General features: G+C 50.2%; 1 protein-coding gene across 1 annotated transcript; it reads right to left on the minus strand.

The window, feature by feature from the left end:
- Window positions 1–1,943: 1,943 nt before the first annotated feature.
- On the minus strand, window positions 1,944–12,064 carry MYOC (myocilin). The gene is made up of 3 exons (XM_019646836.1): window positions 11,394–12,064; window positions 4,260–4,385; window positions 1,944–3,115 (listed from the first exon to the last, which is right to left on the minus strand). Exons 1-3 carry the CDS (start codon window positions 11,953–11,955, stop codon window positions 2,331–2,333), a joined length of 1,473 nt encoding a protein of 490 aa, XP_019502381.1. The 5' UTR covers window positions 11,956–12,064; the 3' UTR covers window positions 1,944–2,330.
- Window positions 12,065–17,746: the final 5,682 nt, after the last annotated feature.

Genomic DNA, 17,746 nt, shown 5'->3' on the forward strand with positions numbered 1-17,746 from the left:
TTATATGTTTAAGTTCTGTCCTCTAGTGCCTCCAAATGTGACTGTCTTTGGAGGTAGGGCCTTTAAAGAGGTCATTAAAGGTCAGCCGTTAGGGCGGGTCCTCATCCAATTTGACTGTTGTCCCTATAAAAAGAGGTGATTGGGACATAGCCACACATAGAAGGAAGACCATGTGAGGACACAGGGAGAAGACGGCCATTTACACGCAAAAGTCAGAGGCCTTAGAAGAAACCAGCCCTGCTGACACCCTGATCTTGGACGTCCAGCCTCCAGAGCTGTGAGAAAATAAATGTCTGTTGTTGAAAACACCCTTTCTGTGGCCCTTTGTTGTGGTGGCCTGAGCAGACTAAGAAGCCAGTGGAGAGAGTTTGACATCTCACTGTCTCCCTAATCAGCCATGGCATGGGTAGCCCCAGTGAGGATCAACTCTCAACCGGGAAAAATGTCAATTTCTTGGCTTTGCTTTCCAGAGTATACTGTTTAGAACTCTGGTAGGGAGAATTGTCATTCAAGTCAAGGCTTTGACTTTTAAGAGCTGGTTCTCTTGGAAATTAGATTTCTGAGCCCGGCTCCCATGAACAGTACAGTAAAACCTTGGGTTGCGAGTAACGTGGTTTGCGAGTGTTCCGCAAAATAAGCAAACATTTCTACTATATTTTAATGCGGTAAACGAGCGATGTCTTGGAATACGAGTAGTTTGTTCCCGGAACGAATTATGCTCGCAGACCAAGGAATTACTGTATTTGAGAAGATAACGGATAAAGACCAAAACCGTCCCATCCCTTCAGTCTGAATAAAATCAGGGGGAAGCGAGGGAACTTCAGAAAAAAAAGCGCGTAGGTTCTAGAGAGTTCCTGACAGGCCTTTGTGTCTCAGACAGTTTGGAGCAGGAGAAAACAGAGGGGGCTTGTGCGTGTTTCTGGGTGAAGCCTGTGCAGGTGACGAAGTTCCAAGACTAGTGGCTCTTGTTCAGCAAGAGGGTGAGAGGGAGCCTGAGACCTGGGAGGAAGTGCCCGAGCAGAGGCGTTTCCTACAGGGCAGGTGAGCTCCCGAAGTGTGAAAAGCTGCTGTCCCCCTGGTGAGACACACCGCAGGCGAGAGAATGGGAGCCTGCTGATGCGCTGGCCGTCAGAACGCGGAGGACGCCAGAGCTGGAAGAGACATGGGCGTGAGCAGCAAACGCTGGACTCCGCACTGATGCCCAGGCCCAGGTGTGGGGAGAAGCTCTGCCTGCTTGCCAGGCTGCCCTCCCGTCACCTTTCTCAACCATGGACGTCACCCTGAAGAGAATGGAGAAGAGGAAACATCTGAATTGACCGAAAACACGCTGATGGGATGGAGTCCAAGTCGAACTGTCAAGAGAAAGGGCTCTACCATTACGTACAATGGCACCTCAAGATAGAAGTCAAGTTCAGTTGTTAAAAAATAATGCTGTCAAGTTTGCTTGCCTGAGGTCGTGGTGGATGAAATTCACATCCAGGACAGTGAATGAGAACCAGAGTGAAACTAGGGTGAGAAGAGGGTGAGTTGGGGGAAAATGAAAAGGGGGTAAGAAGGGGTGAATTCCACTGTTTGCTGGGTGTCATCCTGGGAGCACCTCAAAACCAGATGCAAGCCTCTCTCTCTCACACACACACACACACACCTCTTTAGCATCCTGCAATCACAGCTCCCAACCCAAAGCGATTGTCTGATAGTTGGAATCCTCACTCTGTTCTTACACAAAGTAGCCACAAAGTTCAAGGAGAACGTGTGTCAGAGCCTTTTATTTCGGGGGCAAAGGTTACGTAACACCCACCTGGACTCTTCCTAAAGCGTCAGAAGCCAACTACAGGAAACACACCGTATATACGTTTAGAGCCGGCTGCAGAGCTTCCCTTGTTCAGAAGTGCTACGTTTCACTGTGGCTTGTGGTGACCCTGCAGCATGCAAGAGCCGGGGGGGAAGGCCCTGAGTCCACACGGGGCAGCATGTTTTCCCCAAACTCTTCGCCTGGAAACATACCCCCTTCAGCCCCACTGAAGGCCATTTACAAAAAGCCTTCTTGTGGTTTCCATGAAGAAGCTACTATGCATGATAGCTTTTGCCCCAAACCACCAGAAAACTTAAACTATTTTGGCTACACGTGCCTCTCAAAGCTGACAGAAGAAAATAATATCTATGGTGAAACTGCGTGAATCCCCAGACTGCTGTTCCCGCACAGCCAGCCATGGTGACAGCGCACATTGGGAAGCAGAGCAGAGCTGCCTGGGCTCTGGCTGGCTGGCTGTCCCCTGGGGAGCTCTGCACTCCATCCCCATCTGCCCTTCCCGACTGAACGTGGCGGCTTTTCACATCTTGGAGAGCCTGACATCGTAGGTGACCATGTTGAAGTTGTCCCAGGCGAAGAGCTTCTTCTCCAGGGGGTTGTAGTCGACCATGCTGCTGTACTTGTACTGGTTCTTGAACGGGATGGTCAAGGCCTTGCTGCTTTTGGTGCCCGTGTCATATGCAAAGTTGATGGTGGCGTCCGGTGACGAGTAGCTGCTGACGGTGTACAAGGTGCCGCAGATGACGAAGGCGTTGGCGACCGACTGCTTCCGGATGTTCGTCTCCCAGGTCTGTTCAAGCTCCAGGCTCTCTGGGTTCAGCTTGGAGAGGACGATGGCACCTTTGGCCTCCTCTGTGCTGTAGATGACCCACAGGCCCGTCTCGTCCACCGCCAGGTCGATGTCCGTGTAGCCTCCCCAGGAATACGGGAACTGTCCATGGTAGCCGGCCCCGGGGATGTCCTTCTCGGCCTTCACCGTCTCGGTGTTCAGCTCGTACCTGACCAGCGTCCTGGACTCGGCCCCCTGGTAGTAGAGGCTGCCCGCGTAGACCACGCCGCCTGTGCTTTCCAGCGGCCTGGGCAGCACGTGGACCTTGGAAGGGTAGCCCCGCGTGAACTGACTGATGAGGTGGTACTCCAACACCTGCCGGATGGCTGTTCCCACCGTGTCAACTCTCCACGTGGTGTTCTGCGTGTAGGGGCTCACGGGCTTTGGGTCTCGCATCCACACGCCATACTTGCCAGTGATGCTTTCAGCTGTTCTCAGAGTGACAGGCTCTCCCACCCAAACGAGGTCTCCGCATCCTGGTGAATTCAAAACAAAGCAAGAAGTGCTGACCCACCTTCTTTCCACGGTGTGGAAGCATGGCAGAGCCGGCAGAAGTGAGAACCCCAGACACAGGATGTCAGGGTTAACATCCCAGCTATGCCACCTGCTGGCTGTGACTTTCAGTGAGGCACTTCGCTTGCTAAGCCCCAGTGTTCATTCTCATTTGTAAAGGGGATCATAATAGTGCTTAGGTCACAGGGCTGTTGACGTTTTAGATGCAACTAGGCATGTGAAGTGCTTGGTTAGTGTACATGACAAGTAAATGTTATGTGATCAGAATTGAACTTTGACAGAGGGCTTCAAACTATATTTTAATATTCAGGTTACACTGGGCAGGGTCCCGTGGGTATTCATCATATTCCCCTTTATGACGTTCATGTCTGATTGATTTCATGATTTTTAAAAAACAAGACCAAAATCAAGTCATTATAATAGTCTCTAGAAAACAAGAGTTTTTCAAGCCCTAACCAATAGACCACATATTTCAGGCATGATTTTAATACAGTAAAATCTTAATATAATTTAAACATGTAGTGAGGAGGTGGTTGAAAACTTCGATCTTGTGGAATTACAAGTAGCTGCCCTTTAATGGGAACCTTCACTGTCCTTATAGGAAGTGCTCCTAGCTCGGGGACTCATATTAAGTGTATTTCAAAGCTCCCCATCTCCGTGTGTGCGCTTCAGCGCTAGCAGTGACTGTCAATGCCATGGACAAATACAGTTCCTGAAAACCACAGTCTTTGTCTTAAAGTCTGGCTCTCAGGGAAGACTTGGGAGAGGGGCAACCGTGTTTTTCCCAAGTCTCCAAAGTTCAGAAAAGACACCTTTAGTAACAGACTGTGTGACTCAGATGGCACATGGTGTCCATCGGTGCCTAAGATGAAGATCTGAAGGCTCTAAGGAAAAATGTCATTTTTCAGATGTAATCGATCCCATGTGACAAGCAAGTGGGTGAGATAAGCACATCTCTCCTCTCCCCCCAGCCCAGCCCACCATCCCAGGTGTGGGTGGAAAGATACAGAGCTTGACTGGGGAAAAGCCGACTTCCTGCCCAGGAAAGGGAGCAGGACGCAGGACAGATAAAGACCACCTAAGTACAGAGGAAATTTAACTTCATACCAGTGTCCCCATCTTCACTCCTGGGACGGCCAGACGTCGGACTCGCCAAGATCTGGGAGGCAGGAACCTCACTGAACTCTGACTTCAGTTCCTGGAAGTCCAAGCTCTCCAAATTCCATCTAGAAACTATATGAAAAGAGAGAGATACTATTGTACCGTGAGGGAAAGGGGCCCCCTGACTGTGCTGAGGACGGCAGTCAAATACGCTTCTGGAGCTAGGAATGGTGTTTGAAATTTCAGGTAAGCAACGGGAGGATGAAACGAGACAGGGCTGGCGGAGCTGGCAGATGGGTCCACTGGGGTTCCTACTGTTCTCTCTACTTTTGTGAATGTTTTAAACGTTCCCTAATAAAACGCTCATATATAATAAATCGCATAGTCATGGGCCGAGCACAGAATAGGGTATTCAAAATGAAATAAGAGGCAGCTAGTGCACCATTCAAATCATTCCCACTAGAAGGCCTGGCTTCTGAGTAGGTAGGTGCATGGCTCGGGGGAGACCCTCAGCCTCTTCCCGGGTGGCTGAAATTCAACCATGCATAGTTCCCCCTGTGACTGAGCACTTCTCTCCTGGCCGTAATGCAAATGTTCCTGTAAGAAGTGGCATATTAAGCCTCACAGTCTCCTGAAATGTTCTGTCAGATCTCTTTCTGAGACCAGTTTTGGACACGGACGGGAGTTCCCATAGTGCAGGGTTCCCATAGGAATTGGGGGGAGGGTTAGAGCCATAGAGAGGGGGAGAGGTGTGGATGACACTGGTTAGACACCATCGTTACCGTGTGTCACACAGCGCTGCTTTGGCTTAGGGTCACAGTCATCCGGGGTCTCGGAATACAAGGAAAAAGCAATAGCCACACGGAGCAGGTTTAGCCGTTTTAAAATGTAGGTCTGATTGTGACTTAGGTTTAGCAAGGCCAGACAGGAGACGATTGCCAGGGAAACGAGTTTGTTATACTCACTGATCCCCAGAGGAGATCCTGTAGGGTCCTGGGGAGGTGGTTTTGTTGCCCAAATGTCCCTCTCCCAGCCTAAAGTCCTACGAAGGTGAGGAAACACCTCCGCCCTTCACTCGAAAGACCTCCTTGACCTAGGAGGTCACCCAGAGCAGAGGCTGGCCCACTAGGTAACTCGGCCAACCCGAGACGTGCACCAGCTGCTCCCCGCACCCCACCCCGAGCTGGTGGCCCTCATATTGCCACCTCCTCAGGCAGCACGGGAGAGGGACAGGGTGCCCCACATCCCCTGTTCTTCTGTGCTGCTGGGAAAAGGTCAGAGCGAGGAGCCCCCTTCCTCTACAGGGGCTGACAGAGCTGTTTGTACCCATCTCTGCCTCCTGGAACCCAGGCCTCCACCCTCTGTCTGCCCCTCCTGGCGCCATCACGTCTCTCTTAGGCCTGAAGCACCGTGCTAGGGCCCTGACCCCTGGCTGGCAGGAGCAAACTCCCCCCCCCCACCCCCACCTCGCCTGCCTTGCTGCCTACACTGAGCGGAGGCTCATAGAGTGCAGCAACCCCTGGCAGGGCCACTTCTCAAAGCCAGGTCACTGAGCAGGCTCTCGGAGCTGTTTCCCTTCCCTCTGTACCCTTCCTTAGGCCACCACAGGCTATTCCTGTGGATAATTCATCGTTCCTTTCACTGTTTCCATTAGTTCTCAGAATGCAGGAGCTGGTTTCAGGCAATGTGAAGTGACAGAGAAATACTGCCATGCACCCACACAAAAGGTCTAGAAAGTTCCCTCGCCCCCCCCCAGCTCCCAGTCCCTCAGCTCTGTCACCCACAGGTGCCAGTGAGCCACCCTCCCTGTACCCGGCTGCCTCCTCTGTGCATCTGAGACAAATTCTTTTATTTCGTGAATGTAGCTAGGAGGGTCATATAATTTAGTGACTTATTGAGAGAAAGATGTGTATTGAGAAAAGGAGAGGCACACGCCTGCAAGTCAGTGGGAAGAAAATTAAGAAATGTCCTCTTTAGCCCGAGAGGGAATAAACTGGGGGGAAAAATCCACAGTGTTTTCACAGGTGACTTCCTTGAAATAGCTAAAATATCAGCGCTGAAATACTGAAATACAGCTTCTTTGTGAAAAGAGACGACTAACAGCTATTTGTAGATCTTTCCACATTTCAAAGCAGTTTCACATACATTATTTATGTAATCTGGTGCCTTGACAAGATTAGAAAAACAGAATAAGGCTTTAGGATTGAAGTCTGTACCCAATTTAATTACTGCCACCATTTACTAAGTGCCTCCTAGGAGCAGGTACTAGACTAGGTGCTTGCTACCATTACCTGGGTCCCACATAACAATCCTGAAAGTTGAACTTTATTATCTTCATTTTGCTAATGAAGAAACTGAGGCTCAGAGAGGTTAAGCAACTTACCCAAGGCCACACAGCTGGTGAGTGCTGGGACTAGGCTTTGAACCCACGTCTGCCACGGCCCTGGCAGTTGCGAACTTTTCCACCCTGTGGTGGGAGATGTGTCACTTTGCAAATGTGTTGCCTCTCAGTGCTGGAAGCACCTTCTGTGCTCCGACAAAGGAGGCATTTCTCCTTTAAAATGAGCTCAGTGCTGAGCTTTCTCGGTAGAGGGCGCTGGAGGGACATTGTGGGAGGCAGGAGGCCTCCTGCTGTGTCCGGCAGGAGCTGGCTTGGCTGAGTGAGTGTGAGTGTGGACATCAGATGGAGCCCAAGATGTGGCCCCTCTGTGACCCTGAAAACTTGGCCTGGCCATAACCTTTCCCTAGCCCTCTCAACACAGAGCCCCAAAGCCCCTGTGCAGGGACCCCTCCTGGCTCTGCAGGGCTCCTTGCCGCCCGCCCCTGACACCACGGTGCCCAGCTGGTTGCTCCTTGGAAGGTGGGTGACCTTGGTAGCTGTGGGCCAACTCTGACCATTTTCTCTCCTATCTGATGGGCTGAACGCCATTCCAGACGAAATCCAAACCCCTTCAAGTTTGTCCTCCCTCAGCCCCAGGAAGCCATGTAGAGGTTCCTCATCTCTCAAAGGTGCTCTTTCATCATTGGTAGCAATTCTTTATATTGAACATCCCTGACTTAAACTGCTCTGTGGTTTCTGCTATGACTGGACCCAGACGGCTACCAGAGGCTTTACAAGAACCTCGGAGATGCTGCTTAGCACTTTGGGGAGTGACCCACCTGGAGCTGAGCTCCGATTCCAGGGGGTTACTCTCACTCGCAGCTCCCAGGGGGCTCACACACACACACAGAGCCCCCAGCAGCTCCCCCCCCCCCACTACCCACAAAGAGATGGCACAGGCACCTGGCTGGAGGGACTTCCTTTTCTGGTCCCACCAAGACCCTCAGGGCTCTGAGCAGGGTTCTCTCTCTCTCCCTCTCCCTCCCTGCCTTCTTCCCTCCTTGTCCCTCCCCCACCCCTCTTTCATCACTCTTCGCAGGAACCACACCTCATGTGCTTTTTGGAATAAACAAGAATCACAATAAAACATAATGTCAGGGCATGGCTTCCAGGGTGACCACAAAGCTAGTTCTCAGTTGGCAGGTGGACTGGTTGGATTAGAAGCCTGCTGGCTTTTTCTTGATTGTGTCAGCCAGGAGCGGCTGACCACAGTCAGATCCCCAGAGCAGAGCTGTCTGGCGTGAGGACCAAAGCCTGTGGGAGAGGATGCAAGGTCCAAAGGCAGGTACACGGCTGTGCAAAGGGGCCGGGACTGGGCAAGAAGTCGAGGCTTCCTAGCTCAGTGCTGCCATGCGCTGGCTCTGTGACTTTGGGCAAGTTACTCAACCTCTCTGAGCCTCGGTGTCCTTAGCTCAAACTATAAATGACATGGTTCTCAATAAGGATGTGTCAAAGCTAACGTTTTTCTGGAATGTTTCAAAATCACATCTCATTCTGGATGTGGGCGAAAAGTTAAAAAGAGGTTATGAAAATATTACAGACTGTATTGTCTCAGCTAAACATTTTTAGGGCTTTGTTTCTATTACAGTTCAGTCCTTTTAGGGTTGAAAGGTTCATGTCTATTACAAAATTCTGAGTAGCTTCTGCATGTTCTTCCCTATCTCCCTTACCTCTGCCTTATAGACACCTTCGAGAGAGCTTAGCCTAGAAACTGCATTTATTAACTTGTTTTTATACCTTTATCTGCCCAAGAAGAGGTGACATTTACATATATAGGCATATATATATATAAATACATCTGTGTAAAAATTATACAGGCAAGTTGATGAATGTACATAAGCAAATGTCATCGTAATGATTTTTGTAGTTATTTTTCTATCACTGCCTGAACATTAGGCTGGTATTGCACAAATGGAGAGGAGGAAGAGGACGGAGGGTGCCACCAGGATTACAGGTTGTCACAAGTTCTCTAGGAAAGTGAAGATTAGCTGGCAGACTCTTGTCCTGGGTGCTCCACACGCACCATCTCTAGAATCAATGTGCGTGTTACAGAAATGTGAAGTGCATGTCGACACTTTGATCATTCAACGACATTTTAAAACAGTCGTGGAGCTCGAGCAAAAGGAGCACTTTGTAGCTATAATTCCATTTCCTGGGAGGCTGCCCCGTGCCAGACGTTGTGCTGGAGGCTTCCCCCTGTGATAAACCCTACTGGCGCGACCCCACTCCCACCCCTGCCCTGCAACCTGCATGTCCTGCCCACCTTTGTCTAGCTGCTGCTGGGGCTACCTGCCTGGAGAAGGTGTCACCTGCTGGGATCTCCCCTCAGCTGCCCTACCCCAGCTTCTCTGACACTCTGAGGTCACTGAACTCCACTCAGGTGCATTCTAGCCCTGGCCCTGCAAGCAGCAGCCTGGTGTCCACTTCTGAGCACCTGGGAAGTGCCACCTACCCAACGGGGTGACCCTTGGGCCACAGAGTAGCGGTCCAGGATGGACATCCTCTTTCTCTGCTACATTCTTCACTGGTCCGCTGGGGCCGAGCCTCACCACCCAAGGAGGTGACCAACTGCAGTACGCTCCCCTTGAAGGCCCCCTTTCCTTCCCTGTCTCGCTGTCCCCTGTCCCCCACTTGTCCCTGGGATTGTGGCCCATATAAGCCACTGCACACAAGCCCTCATCTAGGCTCTGTTTTCTGGCGGGGGGCCCAGTCCAAAACAGAGGTACAATGAAGGGGAAAGTGTGGCTTTCCTTGTGACACTAATTACCAACCCTATTTTACCTTTTGGGAATCTGTATTCTTCTACTTTGGGCTCATTTAAAAGGTTTACCGACATTTGACTACAGAACGATAACTACAAAATTAGAATACATATACATGTTATCTCAACTGATACACACATTTAAACAAGTGATTTCCGTGATTCTAAGGTTTTTTTCTATAAGACAATCACATGGTAAAGAAAGGGATGGTGACAATTTGAATTACAGATGGTCCTCAGGCCTTTCCCCTGTTCCCTCAGCCCCCCTGAGCCCTCAAGCCCCACCAGTCATGCTTCAGTATTGTCACCTCTCCATAAACTCACACCCACAGTTAAATTCCAGCCGCCCCAAAATACCCCTTTATCCTCAAATCCAGGACCTCAAAGCAGATCTTTCATTCTAGGCCCTTCTTTCCCTGATGTTCAAGTGTGACGTTTATCTTAGGTTCTATAAGCTAGAGGTCACTTCAGTTCCTGAAGTGTCACTGGGCCTTACTCAGGTGCATTCCAGTCCTGGCCCTGACACCAGCTGGCCCGGGGCTCACAGACCAGCGGTATAACTTCTCTGGGCCTCAGTTTCCACATCTGTTCCCTAGGCCACTTTCCAGCTCACATTCTCATGCTAATGAAATTTCCTGCTCAGGAAAAAAAAACAAACCCCGATGTTCAAGAGGAACTCTCAAGTTTGGAGTTCATTATCATGGGCTGTTCTTATTTCAAAAACTGGAGCAGCTGGAGAGGACAAAAAGTAATATAAAGTCAGAGAGCCTCTCTCATAAATGCCCAATGACCTGTTAAATGACCACACACAATAAAACAGACAAAATGTTCCCTATAATTACACACATGCACACGCATGTATGCACATGCACAAGAGTTTTTGTTGCAAATCTATCTTCCTTGGTTAACAGTCTGAAGCAAGTACTGCCTCACGACATATCCATTAATAAGGATTCCTTCATTTGTCCTTGAAGACTCAAGTTCAAGTCTCAGCTCTACCCTGGGTCAGCTCTGCAATCCGGGGCCCCTTAGCCACGGTCCACCTCACTTTCCTTAGTTGTAGAAGTTAGATCTCTTCCAATTCTAACAATAAAGGATGGAAAAAAAATTCTTCACAATGCAGAGTTATTTCATTGGTGCTTCACGATCATTATTATTCACCATGGGAATGTTTAGTGTCGTGGGATGGGTGAGAAACCAAGGCGCAGAAGTTAAATGACTGGCCCAAGGTCACATCCTAGCCTTGACTCTGGGTTTTTCTAGCCTCACAGCCACACAGATGCGACTTTCATGTAAAGTCTTTTCAGACGTGGTTTTTCCATCATTGTACTTTGAAGATTTTCAAACGCGTACAGAAGTTGGAAGAGTAGGACAATTACTGTTCACTTAGGTCTCACCAGCTGTTAGGATTTTGCCACATATTTTACCTTTCTGTATATTTACAGTCTTTGCTGAACCGCGTGAAAGCCAACTGCAGACATCCTGACCCTCATAACCACCAGGAAACCTCACGTTAATCCAATGATGTAATCAACTAAGCAATCTATATGCAAATTCCCTCAGTGACCCCACACCTGCCCCTTGTGGCTTTCCCCTGGATGCGGAGCGTATGGGGTAGTCACTGAGATCAGTCAGCCCATCACTTTAGTCTCCTTTAATCTGGAGCAAACTCCTCTCTCTCTCTCTCTCTCTCTCTCTCTCTCTCTCTCTTTCTGTCAACATCTTTGAAGGACCCACATTAATTGTCCTGCAGCTGGATCTGCCTGCTTGCTCCCTCGTGATTGGACAACTTACGAAACAGTGACTATCGGGAACACAATCTCACAAAAAGTGACACAGTTGCTGTCTTCCCCCCTGAGTTCATTTGCCTGCCTCCTGCTAGATGTGTGGTCTCTGGGACAAAGGACAGGGCAGGCAGAGCAGGCCTGGGCCACCTGCAACATGTCACCATGAGCCACGTCACCTTCTGGACTCTGAGGTCCCCGAGTCACGTTCTTACCTTCCCTGCCGCCTGGAGACACATCCTGAGGGGGGTTCTGGGCCTGCAGACACTGGCCCCTTCTCAGCCTCGCTATCTCCTGGCTGCTGCTGTCCAGCCTCCTGGCCAGGTCCTCGCTCTCCGCCCGGAGTTGCCTCTTCTCTTCCTCCAGGACCGACTGGTCTCGGAGGAGGTTGCTGTTGGCCGTCTCCAGCTCCCTGGTTCGAGCTTCCAGCTGCTCCCGCTCCCTTGTTAGGGTGGCCAGCTCCCTCTGCTGCCCTTGCTGGGTCTCCGAGGGCCCGGCCACCTGGCCCGCGGTCAGCCGGTGGAGGAGGCCCTCCAGGGAGCTGAGCCGGGCCTTGGTGGCCTCCAGGTCTGCACGCTGGGCGCTGCTGTCCCTCTGCAGGTCCTGGATGGCTGACATGGCCTGGCCGTGCTCGGGGCAGCTGGACTCATTGGGGCTGACCACACTGAAGGTGTACTGGCAGCGGCCGCTCTGGTCGTTGGCCTTCCGGAGCTGGGCTGTCCTGGCCCCCACGCCCCACAGCAGACAGGCCAGGAGCAGCAGCTGGACAGCTGGCATCTTGGGCCTGTAGCTGCAGTGCCGTGCACAGAGCCCACAGAGCAAGGCCGGGTGAGGCTCCCTCTGGAATGCTGTCCTCCACGGCGGGGTGTCTGGATGGGTGGCCCTGCTGCTTCATATATACCGGGGAGCCAGCCCTGCATGGGGGGGAGCGGTGGCCACGTGGGGCCGGGTGGGGCCATGCGCAGGGGGGGGGTGTTTTCACACTGCCAGCAAGACTCTTAGAGAATGACCTTCCAGAAGTCTGTTTTGAATTTCTTTTAAGAAAAGAACGCCCCATGCTACGCACCCCACCTTCCCATAATAGTCCCTATATCCCCACCCTGTTTTGCATGCACAACCTCACACCCACCCACCTCATCCCGCATGACTGCTCGTGTGCCGATTTCAACAAGAGTTTATTTCCAGCTTATGTATCCATTTTCTCTGCAAACTTTTCTAGAGAACCTGCTCTGTGTCAGGCACTGTGGTCGGAACCAGGGATACAGGCATGCCTAAGATGCAGTTCCTCTGTCCCTACAGCAGTGACAGAGGGGATAGTGGCCAGAACCCAAGGGGTGGCAGGCCACCAGGCTTCAGGGAACAGAAGACACAACTGCAAGGAGAATTCTCCCCTTGTCCTGGCTTTAAAACAAGTATGAGTGTATCTTTGGGAGAACTTTCTAATTCCTGTCTTGCATCTCAGGCACCAATGTCAATGTTAGTCTCTACCGTGTGTATGCACACATGTGAGTGTGTACGTGTGAGTGTGTACATGTGTGTGTGCACAAGTGCCGTGACCCCGACCCCCCCCGATGAAATCTGTGGAACCCGTCTCAGGAAGGTGTCTTAAAATACACAGGGTTGCAAAACAAAACAAAACAAAACCCCATATGATATTGAAATATCATCAAAATATTTTTAAAATTTGAAATATACCCATCCTCCTTTATTAACTGTTAAAAACCAGATGTAGCTGGGGTGTGGGGAGCCTATTTCAAAGCAGTTTTGAGTGTGAATGCGATCACACAGTATCTGCCACAACTGTAATACAAGGTCAAATGTCTGTGATTTCTACTTGTGGTGACAAAGTTGCAGGCATTGCTGATGCAACTTTAGATTGCAACATTATATCCATAATGGAATAAAATGTTAAACCTAAATTTTAGCTAGAAGGGGTGAAAATAAAGATGTATTTCCCATCCAAATTTATAGGCTTTCTGGACCTTAGGTGAACAAGCCCTGTTTTACACTAATAATTCCAAAGAGAAAAATAAAAACAAACCAAAACAAAACAAACTGGAAAACACCCACCAAATATGCCAAGAGGAGGACCATGCAAATCAGAGTTCATGATGGTATCCTCATCAGTAACTTTTAAAATAACGTTTGCATTTGAGTAATTTAGGTTTTCTGATGATGATGCCAGCTTCAATATTTGTGACGTTAGTATTCAGAGGTGCCCCAGCTGACTCACATTTTGCTCTAAATATTTTATTCTTATGTGATTGGTTCTAAAGTTAGACGTGAACTTGAGACGTTTACAAATGGGTGTCCGTTTTCTGCTGACTAAAGGGTACTAGTCTCAGTTTCTGAATCAGATGGTAAACATCACTGAAATGACTGAAAAGAAAAACAAAAAACCTTATTGTCGGCAAGAAGTGGTTTGGATCTGTTTGGATTTACTCTTAGAAAAGTTTTCTTTCCGTTCAAAGTACTAAGTAAGGTGGCTCCCATGATGCCGACTCCATGGAGGGAAAGAGTGCAGAGAAGGCAGTGATTTTAGTACCTCGGTTTGCTTGGGGTGGTGACTCTGCCCGTCCAGGAAGAACAGAGGGCTAGACGTCAGGTCTTGTGTTTCCCTTCCACGACAGCGCACTGACTCGTGTACCACAGGGGCATAAATCTATAATTTCTGTGCTTTTCCAGCTGCTCCCGCTCCCCTTGTATGAATCTTGGGTCTTTTTTGCTCATACTCTAGCCCCCTCTTTTTGCCTTATCTCCCCTAAGCTGCAGGCTGTTTGTGGTTTGAGCAGTGACTGTGGAGCTGTGTGGGTGCTGGTGGAGTGGGAGGGGTGGAAGAGTTTAACACTCCTTGCCATTTCCACTTGGTCCAACCCAGGGTTTGAATGCCAGACAAAAGCTCCCACCAATCTTTCTCAGTGTTCCCTGTGGCTCCGGGCAAATGCCATTGTACACGAATGCGTAGGGGAAGAAAATGTGGCTGTGGGGTTCATTGAGCTTTCCTCAGTCTCAGTGTGCACAGTCTCGTCTCCCCCCTGGAGCCTGACATGATAAGGACTGCTGCGGGGGCGGGGGGGGGCACTGCCTCAGTTCGCTTGCCCACCCCCACTTCACCTCAGCTGCTGGAGCTCTGCCTGCTGCCACTCTCAGCACCTGCCTCACCAAGCCTCCCGGGAATGCTAGAGCCACAGGGCACTTACAGGCAAGAAGTTGGAGGCCCAGAGAAGGAGAGGGACTTGCCCAGGGTCACACAGCCAATGAATGGCAGATCCCGAAAGAAAACTGAGGTCCCCTGATTCCGAGGTTTTCCATGGTCTGGCATAACAAGTAACTCCACCCAAGTGCCCACTCGTTGTCCAGACTACATGCAAGGACTCCACTCACTTCTTCTAGGAGCCGACACTCTAGGAAATGAGCTAGCTTCCTATATTCCCATTACACAACGGTCTTCAGGGAAGGAACACTCGTGCACACCCTCCAGCTGTGGTAGTGATTTTTGTGAAACTGCACCCTTTCATGAAATAAGATTACGCATTCTCTGGAAAGCAGTGGACAGGGCTCCCTGGGAGACAGAAAACCCCAGGCCCCTGAAGAGCAGTAAACATCTGGTCAGCTTCCCTCTGCCCTCTTCACCTTCCTGCACCCCCAGCCTCTCGTGGCCAGGCCTCCACTCCCCGCAGGCCCCGCCTCCTGGAATCCTCCTGGACGTGGAGACCCCTTTCCCTATGAAGATACACCGTCCACTCCAGATTGGCTGTCAGACCGTGTTCTGTCTCCATTTCCTTTCTGGAGTCTGGAGCCAGGGAGTCTCCCCTTCAGACCTCCCGGCCGCCAGGAAGACACTTCTAGGGAGTGAGTCCGGCCAACGCCAGGGTTAGGCTTGTGGGTAGAGCAGGAGTGCAAGGTGCTGCCCGGGGCCTCCTGAGCTTGATGGAGCCGCAGGGGCTGCTGGGAGCTGCATCAGTTACTCAATTCGATTCCAGCATGTGCTTATTTCTGTTGGGTTTCAGGGGGTTGGCTGCTGGTTTTCCTTTGCAATTCTTCTATGAGAAACTGTCACCCCCACAAAGGTAGGACTGTGGTGGCTTTGCTCACTGTTTTGTCCCCAGTGTCTGGCAGCTATAAATCCTCAATAAATTTCCAGTGGATTCACAGAGGGATACATAATTCAGGGAGAAATAGAATGCAAAAGGGCCCTAAAGAATGAGGAGAAAGCCTCCAGCGGCACCGTTCTGGGCTGCTCAGGACACTCTGGGCGCCTCCCTGGTGCCTGCTGGCAGGGCTCTCCCAACTGGAGAGGAAACCTTTGCTGGGGGCACTCTCACCTCCTCCAAATGCGCACACATAACCCCAAAGGTATGCCTTTGTTTCACTATGGACAAGGAGGCTTTCCGCTAAACATGGTGAATTACATGACAACTTAGTAGCACGAACATGACGACCAGGGAAGGGTCTCCTGAGAAGAAGCTGTCCTGAACTGGGGAGCTCACGGCCCCATTCTTCACCCTACAGTGTTTGTGGGTTTCCTAGCTGGTTCATCATTGGAATAATGTGTTAGTAAGCACCTACTATGTGCTAAGGGCTGTGGCACATCCATACATGTGTGAGACACAGGCCCCACCGGAGAGGAGCTCTCGAGCTGTAACACAGGGTGAGGCTGTTTGAGGACCCTAAGCGTTAGAGAAGCTCGGGAAGGGGAAATTTGCCTTACGAACGGGAGAGGCTTCCCAGGGGAGGTGGCGTGTGAACAAACGGCTGAGACATGCAGGCGGCAGACTTGGTTACAGGTCGGCTGCTGGCCGTCTTTCCGTGTAGGTTGTGTCTACTGGCGAGGCATGCAGAGTCTCTTTCAGATGAAACACGTCTATTCCCTTTGTCACTGCCTCCTGCCACCCTCTGGCCCAGAGCAGAGGGAAGGAGTGGGGCTTAAGCCAGAGAGCCCTGCACAGCCTCTTCCATCCCGTGCTGGTCCCAGTGGGAGCTGGTCCTGGGCACTGGGCATCCTTTTCCTGTTGGCAGAGAAAGAGGCTTCCAAGGGCAGGACCCAGCAGTGGCAGTCATGTAGTATGGCCCAGGAGCATGTCTCCGCACCGAGAGAAGGCGTTTATGGGGACGAATGGGCATGGCGACAGCCTTCCCAGCAGGGGCCGGAGAGCTCCAAATGTTGTGTTAGCATCTAATTAAAATCAACCCACACTTAAACCATCACAATAACACTGTCAGCAATTATCGGCCTATAGATTCTATTTACCACTAGTCCTACACACCTCCCAGGATGCCATGTGATATGGCTTGTTTGGCTGGCTTTCTTCCAGTGGTGGATGAGTAGGGTTTCCACAGGTATTTGGGGGTTGGAGGGAACATGGAGATGTAAAAGGAAGCACAGAAAGAAAAGGCGAGATCCGTTCAAAAGGCCAAACAACAGCCCAATTTGACAAAGAGCTTCGGGCCTGAGTTCCGAGGACTTTGACAGGTGAGCTAGAAGGCTGGGTGGGGACAGTGATTTCTAATGATTTCTAGCCTGCCGGGAGCTGGACACAGTCTCTGTGTATGGCTGACTTTACAAAATTGCTACCCATGTCTAAACAGATTAGGTAGCACATATTTATTTTACTCTCAAAATGATTGAAATTAGTTATCTTTCAAGAGTTTCTTGAGATTTCTTAGGGAAACTGGACTTATTAAAGAGCCGAAGGGTCCCTGCTAGCAGACCTTGCTGGTGTGAAGACACTCAGTGTTCCATGAGCCTTTTAACTGTCTTTTGTTTTTCTCTCTGTTCCTTCATCTTTTCTTTAAAAGACAGACGTAGCCCTATCAATTATTTGTGTCTCTTGATACAGACGAGGAGATAACTGTAAACAGGTCCAATCACCTCATCAACCTCTAACATGAAAGTCTACCTAGGCCCCATTTGCTGCCTGCATTTGGAGAATTTTGGTTTTTGCTGTTATTTTTATGTTTTCTGCTAGCCTGACCTTCCTGGGCTCACCTCCCATAGTGATGCTATCTGGGTTGTTGTTTTTTTCTTTTTTTCTAAAAATAATGATCTGCGCTGGATCTGATCAGATCATGCTTTTTGTTTTCCCTCATTTGTTTTTTTTTTTTCCAAGTTCACCTGGGAATCCCTTCCTAGGGAGCAGATACCTAACGATCAACTTGTAAATGTGTTTTTGAGCTGTTTTTCTAAGTCACTGACCTGGGGTTCTCATCATTTTTCCCCCCTGAAATTAAAAACAAGAGAAACGTGCATTTTCCATTGTGCTTTGTGCTCCTGGAATTTCCGCTCAGACAAGTGCCGCAGGGCAGCGGTGTTTTGGTTTCCTAGCTCCTCCCTGATGGACTTACCGGATGTGCTCTCAGCTTCTGTCGGGAGCAATGGCGATCACGAAACCGCAGATACAGTGGAACGCCTTCCCGGAGCTGACGCTGTTCTTCGTTTCCCTGCTACAGACCAACCTCTGAATAAGGCCAGCGCGTTTACAGGATACTTTCCTGAGTTTTGTCTCACTGACCCCTCTCTCGTGTAACCCAGAGGTGAACTGGCAAAGCGCATCATTCGTTCCTTACA

This window comes from Hipposideros armiger, unplaced genomic scaffold (genome assembly GCF_001890085.2).
Source record: "Hipposideros armiger isolate ML-2016 unplaced genomic scaffold, ASM189008v1 scaffold_6, whole genome shotgun sequence".
Classification (NCBI taxonomy): Eukaryota; Metazoa; Chordata; class Mammalia; order Chiroptera; family Hipposideridae; genus Hipposideros; species Hipposideros armiger.